The following is a 15,378-nucleotide window of genomic DNA, read 5'->3' as shown; positions in this document are numbered from 1 at the left end:
CCACCTGGAAGGTGGAAAAGAACACGCATACCTGAATCCTGAGTCTGATGTTATTCTGGCAACTAGGACAAGGCCGTAGGGTTGATAAAGCTAATTGTCAGTGGAACCAAAACAGCCACTTGCAACAAACCTCTGTTATGTCTGAGAACCTTCACATCAAGTACATTTTTCTGAAATGTATTGATTAGTTTACAAGGTTGGATATTGTGACACATTCCAAAGGTTAAGCAAGACAGAAAGCTTCCATTATTCATTAATGGTATTCTATGGAATTGAAGACTAGAACACAGAGAAAAAGAATTGGGGCTGGAACTGTGCTCATGTGGTGATGAGCTGTACTTACGATGTCAATAGTTGTTTTAGTTTGCTCTTAAAGCTCCTATGAAAAATGGCTGGCAGTTATATGGCAGTAGATTTTAGTTCAGTGTAAGCAATCTTTATTCCAACTGTGGCTATTTTATAACTGAAATGAAAGCAGCCTTTTGAATCTTTATTCCAACTGTGGCTATTTTATAACTGAAATGAAAGCAGCCTTTTGAAGAGGTGAGTTTGTTTTATCATTGTAAATATCAAAATAGATTTAAATAACCATATATTGTAAAGATCCCTGAATTTGGTACAATGTATCCTCATCATCTATAAGATCACTTGCTGGGGATTATAAACTCGTCTCTTTTAAAAATAGTGAGAGATTATAGGAAATATTTTTTCCCAAGGCTTGCTGTGTTTTAAGACACACAAAAAATAGCTCTAATAAGAACTTCTTTTCCTTATAATAAATAGGAGCTAAGTTTGTTTAAATTCACCCTACAAAATGGAAGAGGTTATTTTTATTAGTACTTCTCTTGTGACCATTCAATAACATACAAAGTGAAATCTTGTATTCAAATGGGGTACCCCCGATGAACATTTTGAGAAATACTTTGTTTCTAACCTTCCAGATTCCGATTTCTCATTTCACTAAAAATGTAATGTTTCATTTCATATTTTATGGGAATGTGAGTGTGCATGTGAAGGTAGTGTAAATGGGTATTGCATGTTATCTCATTAAATCATTTGAATTGAATTAACTATTTGTGTTTGCATACAGCGCTTTAGAATTCATGGGCATTATATACTGCTTTAGTTAGAATACAAACTGATGAGAGAAAAGTTGGAAACTAGATGGACTGCGTAAGGCTTAAAGTGGTTTTGAAACTATTTTTGCTGGAACATTCAGCCTTGGACATAACAGGAAGCAACAGAGGAAGCTCAAGAGGGATATTGAGAAAGCTCAGAATTAGAATATAAAAATAACCTGTAGAGGAAGCCGTTGCACCATGATCTTTCACGTGAAATACCCAAAATGCACTTCTGATAAAATAATTTTATAAATGTATTTGTCCAAAGAGAAGATATCTAGCTTACAAGAGAAAGTCAATGAATGTTAATCATTGTCTCAATTTACAAATACAGCAAATAAATACTAAAGTTAATTTACAATGTGATTATTACGAATTGATTCCCCATTCCATGGAATACTGCTTAATAAATGTTTTTAGTGTAAAACCAGTTGAGCCCACTCCAATTCATACAGTTAAATCTTGTCTCAAATGAACTGTAAATTATATGCTCTGTTTTCAAATGTACCATTTGGTTATAAAGAAGGTGATTTGGACTTTGATATGGCTCTAGTAAATATTGGCATAATCTTAGTGACTCTGATGAAATCACTTTCACATCAAGTGACCCCCCACAGTACTAAGTGTTTACTAATTTCACCAACAGAATTTTTGCCTTTTGTGATAGCATGTACCACTTTTTATCTATATTGTGAAACATTCTGGTAAGTCTTGTTTAATTCTGAACTTTTGAAAACCAGTGTGATTTATTTTCAGGAAATGTTTGCTGCATCAGGCACCTTACCTCTGCCAACAGAGTTGACAATATTCATTCATACATGCAACAGATATTTTGTGAGGCTTACTTTGTGCCAGGCATTGGGTTCAATATTGAATTTGAACATACAGTGGAGCCCAAAATAGACACATCCTTGCCCTCATGTAACTTTCGTTCCAATGGGGATCGCTAATAAGATACGGTCTTGTTACAAAGTTTATTACAGTAGGTATTTGCATGCCTTCACTATTACTAGTCTTTCACTAAAACCTAATTTGGCTCCCTAGAACAGTTATTTTTATACCAGGAACATAAATGGATCCTAAATAACAATGACATAAATACGTGCTCATATAGGATGCTGGAATTGTCTCAAGTTGCTGTTTTCCTATTGTGTTCTGGAGAATCACGAGCTTTAACAGCTCTGTTGGGCATTTTGTATTTTCACAATTTCATTTCTTTGACATTTTTATTTCTATTCTGTACTGACAGAAAAGCTCAGTATATTTGTTAGTATTTTTAAAAATAAATTTACCTTTTAAGAATATGGTTTGCAGTGTTTATTCAAACTAGTCAGGCATGATATTGTTGATTTCATAGTAGTGAATTTACTTAAAGAGTAAACATTATTGAGTTGGTTTAGGAAGCTGATCTGGTTATAAGAGATTTCTATATCACTAGAAATATTGCCAATGAAAAAGTGTGAGCTTGAGTCAATGGAAGGAAATGCAACCCTTTTAATACTAAACCCAGAGACCCACATGACATCTATAGATAAACTAATCTAGAAGTTAACGGTACCTCGTAGGATGATATCAGTGGAACAAATTGAGCGTCCTTTCAGACTTTGAAAATTCAAACACAAGTGAAAACAGCAAAAGATACATAGTCATTGGATTAATTACTCAGAAACTGCAACTGCAATAGGAGGCAGCATCACAGACTCACTCAAACTATGTCCTTGGGTTCACCTCGGGTGGTTGCCTGTCCTTTGTGACACTCACCAAAGTCCCAGAGGAAGTATTTTTTTTTTCTCCGTGCATCTCATCCCACCTCTCTTTCCTTTTGTGGGTTGGTTACCTCCTCATCTATAATTGGTTTTGTAAGGGTAAAGATAGAGCAGGAGGTTTCCCTCTTCCACTTTTGGGATGGGTAAAGATGATATCCCCTGCATTTAACTTGGAAGCTCAGAATACATTGAAGCACTTAGGTTCTAAAGCAATATAAGAATAAATAATAATAACATCATGATAACAATTAAAATTTGAGTGCCAACAATTTGGTGGTATGGTTTTAAATATTTGACATATATTACCTACTTTAATCCTCACAAAAATTCTATGAGGTTTGTGGTTATCACAGTTTACATCCCATGTTTACTACCTATTTTTATGCATCATTTTAAGAACTTCATTTCTGTATTTAAATTATTTCTATGAAAATTGTACTTTAACTTCTAAATAACATATAACTTTTTGAGCACATTTTGTCCGTGAGTTAGATTATTACTCTATTGAAATTTAGTGCTCTTCTTTTTATGGTATCGAAAGATTCATTATTATTCATGCCTGTCTAAAATCTTAATCTCAGACTATCAGTCCTGGAAGTCATTCTTATTCTTCATTTTCTCTCTTTTTAAAAAAAAAAAGTTTGCAGGGTTTTGCACAGGAAAACAGAAAGGTAAGCAGGTTGGTTGAAAGACTCAGGCGCTTTGGTCTTAGTAGTAACAGAGACTTGAAGTAATACTCACTACACGTTTGCTGATAGATCTTATAAAGGAGGCATATACTAATATTTCCTTTAAGCAAAATTGTCCTCATTTTCCATGAAACCTCTTTCAGGGAAAAGCTCATGTCTAAATTTTTAGGTCCTGGATACTTGGCACAATTCTGGACATTCCCATAAAAGTCACTTCATTAAGCAAGTATTATAAAATCTGAAGGAAATATCATTCATCAAGGGATGGCATAGTCATAGTTCCACATGGCACTCCTTTGATAAGGTGATATAAACAGTAAGTGGTGGTGATTCTGCCTCCCTGGCTAGCTGCATATGATCTATCTCAATTAAAACTTGAGAAAACATCAACTCAAAATGGATTAAAGGCTTAAATGTAAGACCTGACACTATTAAATGAATACAAGAAAACACAGGGGAAAAACTTCATGATGTTGGTCTAGGCAATGAGTTTTTTGGACATGACCCTGAAATCACAGTCAACAAAAGCAAAAATAGGCAAATGGGATTGCATCATACTAAAAGGCTACTGCACAACAAAGGAAAAATTAACAAAGTGAAGAGGCAATCCACAGAGTGGGAGATAATATTTGCAAACCACATGTCTGATAACAGGTTAATATACAAAATATGTAAGGAACTCAAACAACTCAATAACAAGAAAATGAATAACCCATTTAAAACATTGGCAAAGAACCCAAACACATTTCTCAGAAGAAAACATACAAATGGCCAACAGGTTCATAAAAAATGTTCAGCATCAGGAATCATTAAGGAGATGCAAATTAAAACCACAATGAGATATCACCTCACATCTGTTAGAATGGCTATTGCCAGAAAGATTGAAAGATAAGCATTGGCAAGTATGTGGAGAAAAGGGAACTCTTTTCCACTGTTGGTGGAAATATACATTAGTATAGCCATTATGGAAAACAGTATGGATGTTTCTCAAGAAACTAAAAATAGAATTACCATAGGATTTAGCAATACCACTTCTGGGTATTAATGGGTTGAAGGAATATCTGCTCTCCCACGTATACTGTAACATTATTCACAGCTACAAAGATACTGAAACAACCTAAGTGTCCATCAACAGATTAATGGATAAAGAAAATGTGATGTATTTACACACTTGAATACTATTCAGCCTTAAAAAGAGAAGGAAGGGAATTCTGTCATTTGTGACAACATGGATGATCCTGGAGAACATTATGTTAAGTAAAATAAGCCAGGTACAGAAAGAAAAACACTGCATATATTATATATGGAATCTGAAAAAGTTGAACTCACAGAAGAGTGAATTGATGGTTACTAGCGACTGCGGGGAGAAGAGGAGGGAGGGAATGAGGAGCTGCGGGGAAAATAGTGCAAAATTTCAGTTAGACAGGAGGAGTGTTTTGAGATCAATTGTGCATCAGGGTGATTATAGTTAATCACGTATTTTATATTTCAAAATAACCCGAGTAAATGTCAAACGCCTCACAAAAAATGATAAGCAGTGAGATGGTAGAGGAGTTCATTGATGATTTTATCATTCCCTATTACATATAGATATCAAACTATTCCATTGTGCCCCAGAAATGTATATAATTATAATTTACCAATTGAAAAACAATACATTTTAAACCAGAAAACACTGTACATGGGTGATTTCCTTTCACCGCTTCCTATCAATATACACATCTCAATGACTACTGAAGTTGTAACTGTATAAATTGAAATCAAATTATGCAATCTAATGGAGAGGATATATTGTACATGTATCGTTATTTATGTCTCCGTCATCACACATGTTTTTGTCAAACAGATCCCCCGAGCCATTTACATGCATGTTAAGTCCAACAGATGGCATTATCTTGTATAGGAAAATTTCTATTTCAAAGATTGGTAATTTATCTTTTTAAAATTATAAGAAGTAGATATTTGTATATTAATTTTTCATATGGCCAAAACAGTTTTATAGTGCTTGTCTGCTACAGTGTTGTGTTAGCAATATTTTTTTATGAATGGAATATAATTTTCTAATTTTCTTATTAAATCCCAGTGAGAAACTGAAGGCTTATTATTGGACAGTTGTAAGAGCTATAATTTAAATGGGAAATTTTACTATCAAGTACTCAATACTATTTTGTGTTACCCATTGTGATAAACATTGTTTTAAATGCCTTTATAGCACTTCATTTGTCTTAGTAAGGCTAAAGAGAGCCTTTTAAACAAAGGAATTAATAATGAGCTTTGCAGTATCATGTAGATGGAAAATGGAATGCCAATGTTTTCTACAGGATATTAATTCTAGATATTACATTCCAATTGTCACCAGGATATAATTCCTTAAAATACTTGCTAAGAAAACTTAAAAGGAGCACTCACTTCAATGTTAGCCTAGTCAACAATCCAACCATGTATTTTGTTATTTATATTTTTTAAAATCTAGTATGTGTTTGTCAAATAAAAGTATGTTCATTTTAAAACCAATTATTACCTAACATTTGTAGCAGAACTGAAAAATATCAAAATAACAAATTTACTTTCACGTGTAGTCAAATTTGAAGACTGAAATGTGTTATTCTAAGACTGTGCTCTTGCGATTGTATTTTTTAATATATAACAAAATCATAGTTATTTCCATATAAAAATATTCTCACTCATAAGTGGGGGTTGAACAACGTGAACACATGGACACAGGGAGGGGAATATCACACACTGGGGCCTATCGAGGGGTTGGGGGTTAGGGGAGGGATAGCATTAGGAGAAATACCTACTGTAGATGACAGGCTGATAGGTGCAGCAAACCACCATGACACGTGTATACCTATGTAACAAACCGGCAGGTTTGGCACATGTATCCCAGAACTTAAAGTATATATATGTATATGCACACTTTATATATATACACACACATATATATATGTAACTCACGCAGGACTTGAGCTGCATCAGCGGATATGAATGTGAGGGACATGTGTAACTATGTTACACTCCTTGTATATTCCAATAAATCTTTCTAAATCAGCTTTCAGAAAAAAAGTTATGTAAGTTTCACCTCTCTAGGACGAAAAACACAATTGGTTAAATGTAAACACATTTAAACAATTCATATGTGATTTCATTTACAGAGAATAAAAATGGCTAGTAACTAATTGTTTTGCCTATTTTAAATGTAAAGATACAATCATTTGTTAATATTATTTTCTTTAGGTAGTGTTAAACCTCAAGGTACTATTTTAACATGACACCCAGGTTAGCAAATCCAAATGCTTGTAGGATCTAGGAACCACACAAGTTACATTTGATCCAAGGGAAGAAAGCATGAAATGCCCAATGGTGAGAACTGAGTGTTTAGTCCAAAAGGAGGAGTGGCAGTTCAGCTCCAGTTCATCACTGCCATGTGAAAATTCGACCCTTATTACTGCATATTCCTGTGTTTCCAGAGAAGCTAGAAATCTAGATTTTTATGTGGAATCTCCAGGTTTTAAAACATTGACAAGTTAAATGAGACTTTAAAGACAGACTTAAATAAACTTTGTCTTTCACCCAAGCCATAAGGGTGAAAGAAAACATCCATAGGAGTCTGTATTTTATCATGATTTAAGATAGAGTCTTTGGATACAGACCACCTGGATTTGAATTCCTTCTTCCCTGGGTAATAGTGATACCACTGGCAAGTTGCTTATCTTCTCTGTTCTTCCTCAGTTTTTTCATTTGTAAAATGAAGATGATCGTATCCTCAGGAAACAGAATATTGCTGTCAGTTATTATTATTATTATTATTAGCTAAATCCAGTTAGTTTGTGATCATTGTTATACACATGAGTGTAATATATATATATATATGTACATAGCTATCTACACACACACACACATACACACACAAATGCATACAGACACATCAGTTACCTACTGGGAACATGGCATCATATGAAAGAAAACTCTAAAGTCACCAATCTTTAAGGAACTTGAGTCTGAAGGTAGACATAAGTATACAAAATCCCAATTTTGTAATATTACACAAAAATTTATTGAACACCGACTAAATGCCAAGTAGTGTTCTATAACTGGGAATTACAGGAAATAACAAAAGTTCTTAATTTCACAAAGCTTACATTCTACATTTGTTACAATAAGCAAATGAACAACCAGTGATAAGGTAAGGTACTAGGTGCTAAGAAGAAAAAAATAAATCCAAGTAAGGGGATAGAAGACAATGGAATGGTAGGTGTTATTTGTGGTAGGTTGGCTAGGGAAGCCCCCTCTGTAAATAGACTTGGAGTAGATGCCTGAAGAAGGTGAGGAAGGGAGCTATGAGAATGTCCGGACAATTAATGTTCCTGGAATAGAGAAGAGGTAATGCAAAGCCCTGGTGTACAAAGGACTTAGAGTGTGAGATAATGTGGAGGCCAGTGTGGTCAGATCAAAATGAATGAGAAAAATAGGCAAGAGAGAGAAAGAGAGAGAGAGAGAGAGAGAGAGAGAGGAAGCAATGGGTAGAATGAAGAAGTTAGGTGACTAAAAATATTGGGGAAGGGCATCATCAATTCCTTTTAGAGGTTTCTTCCTTTTCTCTTATCCTAAATAGATTAAGCTGATGACATTTTAGAGAGTGCACACACTTATCCTTATAATACATAATGGTGACTGCATATGTGGCATTGCACCTGATATCAATAAGATGAAACATTGCTATTGATTTTCAGGGAAGTTAACATTGCTCTCAATGAGAGCTGTATGACTTCAGCCCTTGTGTAGGGCTGTTTTGACAGGGAAGGAATAGAAGGAAAAGTGTAGCCCAAAGGGAACTTTTTTCTTGCAGTTTTATATCATGTTTAATAAAAAAAAAAAATGCTGTGAACGAAATGCTTAAAGCAAAAAGGAAAATGTTCATAATAGAAACCTGTTTTTGCCAACAGCTCTTATCAACTGCAGTGGTTTATTTCCTGTTGGCATGATTACCTTAATAATTTTCTAGCTATGTCACAGGCATCTGATCTTTGACAAACCTGACAAAAACAAGAAATAGGGAAAGGATTCCCTATTTAATAAATGGTGCTGGGAAAACTGGCTAGTCATATGTAGAAAGCCGAAACTGGATCCCTTCCTTACACCTTATACAAAAATTAATTCAAGGTGGATTAAAGACTTAAATGTTAGACCTAAAACCGTAAAAACCCTAGAAGAAAAGCCAGGCAATATCATTCAGGACATAGGCATGGTCAAAGACTTCATGACCAAAACACCAAAAGCAATGGCAACAAAAGCCAAAACAGACAAATGGGATCTAATTAAACTAAAGAACTTCTGCACAGCAAAAGAAACTACCATCAGAGTGAACAGGCAACCTACAGAATGGGAGAAAATTTTTGTAATCTACCCATCTGACAAAGAGCTAATATCCAGAATCTACAAAGAACTTGAACAATTTTACAAGAAAGAAAAACAACCCCATCAAAAAGTGGGCAAAGAATATGAACAGACACTTCTCAAAAGAACACATTTATGCAGCCAACAGACACATGAAAAAATGCTCATTATCACTGGCCATCAGAGAAATGCAAGTCAAAACCACAATGAGATAATCTCTCATACCAGTTGGGATGGCAATTATTAAAAAGTCAGGAAACAACAGATGCTGGAAAGGATATATAGAAATAGGAACACTTTTACACTGTTGGTGGGACTCTAAACTAGTTCAACCATTGTGGAAAACAATGTGGCAATTCCTCAAGGATCTAGAACTAGAAATACCATTTGACTCAGCCATCCCATTACTGGGGATATACCCAAAGGATTATAAATCATGCTATTATAAAGACACATGCACACATATGTTTATTGTGGCACTATTCACAATAGCAATGACTTGGAACCAGCCCAAATGTCCATCAATGATAGACTGGATTAAGAAAATGTGGCATATATACACCATGGAATACTATGCAGTCATAAAAAAGGATGAGTTCATGTCCTTTACAGGGACATGGATGCAGTTGGAAACCATAATTCTGAGCAAACTATCACAAGGACAGAAAATCAAACACCACAAGTTCTCACTCATAGGTGGGAGTTGAACAAAGAACACTTGGACACAGGGTGGGGAACATCATGGCCTGGGCCTGTCGTGGGGTGGGGGGCAGGGGGAGGGATAGCATTAGGAGAAATAACAATGTAAATGTGGAGTTAATGGGTGCAGCAAACCAACATGGCACGTGTATACCTATGTATCAAACCTGCACGTTGCGCACATGTACCCTAGAACTTAAAGTATAATAAAAAGCAAAAAGAAAACTTGAATGGAAAAAAAAGAAAAGAAGAAAATGCCAAAAAAAAAAAAAAAAAAAGATTTTTAGTGCTCTGTTAACAGAGTGTAACTTAAAACAGATTTTTTTGGTGTCGTTTACTTTTAAAAATCAATTTTTATAAATGTTTCCTGATCCTTAAAGGTAACTTCTCTATCTGCAAGTTAAAAAAAAACAATTTTGTAGCTGTGTCACCAGTCTTTGTTACTTGGTTTCCTTGGAAAGGAAGAGGGAAAGATATATTGTATATTAATATTCCATCCATTTCAGTCCTAGGGGAAGAAGCTTCTTGTAAGCAACTGGTGAAGACTGCCTTATTGCTTCTCATAGGGTAGCAAAAGTGGATATTTTCTTATGACACTATCCAGATTTAGCAGATTTGGTAAGCTCTTTTCTCCAAGATCTACCCAGTGGCTTGGGAACAAGATTCCCAATGTTGTTTGATAGGAGAGGGCTGGCTTAACTGGAGCCTGTCCAGTAAAGGCTCATCCATAACAGTATCTATTTTAGACCCAAGGTTTCCAAAGAATAGTTCCATAAGTATAGACATTGTAGAAAAGAGTCAATATGTTGAGATACTCAGAATTAGATAAGATTTCTTTCCTGGAGTGTTTCTCAGAACCTTTAGGACAACAAAGGCATTGATCATGAAACCACCAAGGAGGAATAAAGTATGGCTCATTTCTTAATTATGTTTGGTCACAGAAACTTCTTTTCAAGATAAGTCTTGAATGTTATATATTTTTAAACAGGTGCTTAAATAAATGCTGTGGGTGTTCAGCCCTTTAGAACTATAACAGCTAGAGAAAACTGCAATCCAAACCAATCCCGCACAAAACAAGGATATTCAAAACCTAAGAGTCCTCAAAACTCCCTTAATCTGTACACTTTGTAACTTCCTGCCAGAAGAGAACACAGCTAGCAGAATTCTAAGTAAACTGCTGACTTGGTCTTTGGGTCATGCTCAGGTATTAGAGAATAGAGAATTGATAGATCAGGACTACTCCCCCCAAATATTGAATGTTAATGCTTACAAGTGTATTATGTATGTCTCAAGATATCATCTGGAATATGGCACATTGGTTATAAGAATGAAGCTTAGATCTTCAAGGGGACTGACGGGAGGCTTCTAGCATCCATTTCATCAGAATCTGAGCACTGCTGAGAATGTTGAAATAGAGATTGCAGAATGCTCTGTTATTCTCCAAAGGACAGTGTCATTCTTTGAGGTGAAACCAGTGCACACCTAATGAGTCAGCAGTCTAAGATGGTGATTCATGCTCCTGGCTATGGCCTCCATATATAATTCCAATTCCTAGCCATTATTGGACCTTCTGTGTTTGAAGATCCTGATCTGAACCTGCTTCAGTAGGATTTTTAAGGATCAGATCTGCCCCAGCAAATCCTTGGCCAAAAGAATAAGACTTAAAGGGATTTCTTGGAACATGGCCTATTTAGAGGTCTTATAAGGGACACAGTTTATGTTGCTTTTTTGTACCCTACACTGTCTGGGAAAGACTTTGTAGTCTTACCTAAGGATGCATAGCTTACTTAAGAATTGGTGGGTAAGACAAGAGTTAAAACAATTTGATGATGAAAGTAAGATCAAGAAAGAGTAAATGTAAGAAGAATAATAAAAAGTCAAGAGCAAGGTTATGTATGTCACAGTTAATAACTGATAATTCCTGAGAACACACATTTTATTCCACTGGTAAAATACATTACTAATATGAATAATAGTGTATCAATTAGGTGAGACTGTTAACCAACAGCACTAAATGAAAAAGTTAATTTTACAAAGCAGGATAAATGCAGATTTCCCTTGTAAACATTAAAGAATCAGCCAGAAAAGTAAATTGAATTAATTATGAAAAGTTTTCCAGTTGTAGAATTCATAAAGTTGCATACTTCACATAATCTTAGTTTGTATGACGTAAAAAAGTTTTTAAACATTGCCCAAAGATGAAGACACCATCTGAAGAATAATTTTAATGAAAAATATATCTCAATTATATTATTTGTGGTTGTGTTTCATAGCTATAGAAAAATTTTATGTGAGGGGTATTTTAAAAAATACCGTGCATTTTCAAATATTGCATGTATAGGATTCGTTTAAAGGGATCAAAGGAATCTCTAAGTTGACATCATGCATCATTGGCATGGTATATTACACTCTCTATGGTAATAAATATTTGAAGTTTTAATAAATGCTTAATGGTGGATCGCAGTCTTTATTTGCATTATCTTGTAGCAATTAGCAAATGTCTAATTTTAAATCATTCTCTTTAGGTCTTGCTTATTAACAAAGGAGGGAAGGATAATTGACAAATTATATAACTACATTTACTTTCTTTAACAAGATTCTGGTGTTGATTTTTTTTGTCGATTCCAATTCAACATTACATGGCATTGTGGAGCTCTGATTAATGCCTCTCTGGTCCTTCTCCCTCTCCCCAACATATTCACCAGTTCTTCTGTTTCTTACTTTTTATTTCATTTTTTTAAGTGATAATATAAAATTAAACTAGTAAGAGTTCCTATAAATGGTCACAACAAAAGAAATCTTACCTCTCTCTAAAGCGTGTCCAAATGCCACAGCAAGCAGTAGTACCAGAACCTTCTTCATTTTTCTACCAGAGAGTCTTGCAGCACCTCCTGTCTCCTGTAGGTGACCATGTAAATGGTGGTAGCCAAAAATAATTGGTTTCCTTTTTACGAAGATTCCTGACTATGAATTAATCAATTATTAATCTCTACACAGAAGTAAGGGGCTGTTATCTTTGGCCCAAAAGAGATAAAATAATACCAATCAAGGTAAATAGACACCTTGGGGATACTGTAGTGGAAAATCTAGGAGATTTTAATCATTAACTTTGTCAAACTGCAAAAGAGCCAAGGTATATAGATTATTTTCCACTGCTGTTTCTCACTAAAGTGTACTTAATATGTTAGTAATGAACACCTTCTCCCCCTGTATAGGGCTATGTGTCTTCTTTGGACACCCCACTTTTCTCATATGTAAGTGGAAAATTGGAAACTCTCTCTTTACCTCTCTTCTTCTCTTTGTTTAAACCTACTACAAATAAACATTACCTTAAAATATTGCAGATCAGATATTATAAGTAATAAGGGGAAAAAAGAGTTAAAGTCAATTCAGCATAATATTTTAAATCCATAATTCTGATGCTATGAAGTCATTTTATTTTAGATGATGGCATAATACCTTGTATTTCTATGCTATGTTACACTTTCTGAAGCACAGGCATATATGTTAAAAATAACCTTTGAAGTGAGGCAAATAACTGGAGAGGTTAAATGGCTCACCACGGCCAATCATAAAAAGTTAGTGGCAAATCTTGGACTCCCTACAGTGATTTTAAAGCTCCTTCTACTAATAGTTCACAATTAGTATATTTTATGGGCATGTAATTTGAGAGCTCAGAGAGGCCCTGTAAGACATGAAATCCAACATCTTCATTTTACAGAAGAGTGAACTGAGCACTGGGTAAATTCTGTGACTTGTCTAGAGAGTCACAGGTAGACCACTCACTGGAATTAGATGAGTTCCACTCCTGGATTTTGCAGTAGCCCTCTTTTCAGGAAATGGTCAGGTTCAGGTTGTTACACAGGCTCTAAAATCAAATCCCTACTCAGCTTTCATAGCTGTGTAACCTTGGGAAATTTATTTTGCCCTTCTAAGTTTCATTTTCCTCATATGCAACGTGGTGATAAGTCAGTACATTTGACACAACATTGCTATGAGGTTAATTAAGGTAATCTGGGTGCAGGGTTCATGATAACATCCATCACATAGTGACATGGGTTAATGTCACCTGTTACTCTTATTCTAGTTCTTGTCACTTTCTCCCACTGGCATTCCAAATTTATAATATCTGAGAAGGTCAATGGAACTAATGAGGCCATTGGAACTCAGTGGAAGAGTTTAAAGCCAGTTCTGTGTCCAGGGTCTCACAGGCAAGTGATTTAAAACCTCATTATCAACTCAGTAACCAAGAATTATCTACATGGGCAGAGTCTGTCAAAATTTCAGTAAACCAATTTAGGTGGTTACAGGTTTAGTCAGAGTTTCTATCTATATTGAAAATCCTTGGGTGTTATATTCAGAAAACAGAGTCCAGCTAGTTGGAAAAAGATACCTATGCCAGATCAAAGCACAGGTATCTCTGTAAGGCCAGTGGAAATCCATATGGTCAAGGAGATAGCTTTCTTGTCCGAGAGCCAACTCTATCCCTTCAAGGATCAACTTCCTGATTACTATAAATCTAAATTTTCTGTTCCCTTTGGCTGAATTCTTAGTTTACTGTGCAAGTTAATTTAAAAGTGTATTTTAGTCCTATGGCTAATTATTTGGAAATGAAACTCCAAATGAGTGTGAAAAAGTTTTAAAAGTACTCAGAACCCCAAAACTCAGAGAGGTGGGTAACACATTACCATATCGCTACAGTTTTCTTTTTTCTTTAAGATAATATACTGTATTTATACTTCTGTATCCCTTTTATTCAACTGTATTTCAGTCATCTGATTAGTTTGATTAAAAAGACACATTCAGATTATTTTCCATGAATTTTGATACAGAGTTTAAGATCTGCTCATTCTTTCATTTTTTAAAAAATTAAACTTTATCTCTGCTTTTGCAATAACATTTATCACGTTTGTTTAATGATAAACTACATGTAGCAAGAATTGCAACATCTCATTTAGATGCCCTCTTGAGAAATCTCCATACAAGCTGCCAAATGTATTCTCTTGACTGAATTTTTCTAAACGAAATTAGGCAAAACTTAGGCTAGTAGCTAAATATATGAGCCTTTTTTTTTCAGTCTTATTTATGTAACTTTCCTTAATCTTTCAAATGTTGATTGCTTACTGTGATTCTAAAACTGGAAAGAAATAATCACAATTGGCCTAAATGAGAGGCCTCAAGTGACAATGATTACTCTAGTAAGTCAGATGGGGAAAAAAATGGGTGAAAAAGACCAAATCAAACCTCCTCATATTGTCTATGACAGCAGCAGTTACAGCAACTCAGAAATGTATTACTGAAATATATATTTAACAAGAATTATTTATTGAATATGTAAGCAGTAGAATTTTGCAGGAGCTGTTTTTCCTGTATAAAACTGATTTGAAGTAGCCTCTTTCCCTCTTTCCTCTATTTCCATCTTGCCATTGGCTTCAGAGGAAATTCAGATTTCTCCCTAACTAGGGCTAGTTCCAGGCAAAATTGTGAGGCAGATAAAGCCTATCTTTAGTTCTTTTCTCTATCCCATGTCTCTTCTTTTAGTAAGGCTTGGTTACTAAAAGATAACACTGATATTTCTCTTTATCAGAACAGTATCTTTAATATTTTAATGCTGCGACAGGCTTCTTAAAAACTCTTACTGTACTCCTGTAGAAATGATCTTCTTCAGAATGATTTTGTCTGAGTGTTCTCTTCATTCAGATTCTC

The 15,378-nt window shown here is 34.8% G+C and overlaps 1 protein-coding gene across 1 annotated transcript in view; it reads right to left on the bottom strand.

Annotated features, from left to right (window-relative positions):
* GC (GC vitamin D binding protein) overlaps window positions 1-12,718 on the bottom strand; it is a 44,642-nt gene extending 31,924 nt beyond the window's left edge. Inside the window, exon 1 of the mRNA XM_033214482.1 lies at window positions 12,477-12,718. Coding sequence (XP_033070373.1) covers window positions 12,477-12,534 — 58 coding nt within the window. The 5' untranslated portion in view covers window positions 12,535-12,718. The remainder of the gene's footprint in view (window positions 1-12,476) is intronic.
* Between the last annotated feature and the right edge of the window lie 2,660 nt (window positions 12,719-15,378).

Source organism: Trachypithecus francoisi, unplaced genomic scaffold, assembly GCF_009764315.1.
Source record: "Trachypithecus francoisi isolate TF-2019V2 unplaced genomic scaffold, Tfra_2.0 Lachesis_group1, whole genome shotgun sequence".
In the NCBI taxonomy this organism is placed as follows: domain Eukaryota; kingdom Metazoa; phylum Chordata; class Mammalia; order Primates; family Cercopithecidae; genus Trachypithecus; species Trachypithecus francoisi.
Note: the sequence above shows the minus strand (reverse complement) of the source record. Positions and strands in the feature narration are given on the sequence as shown.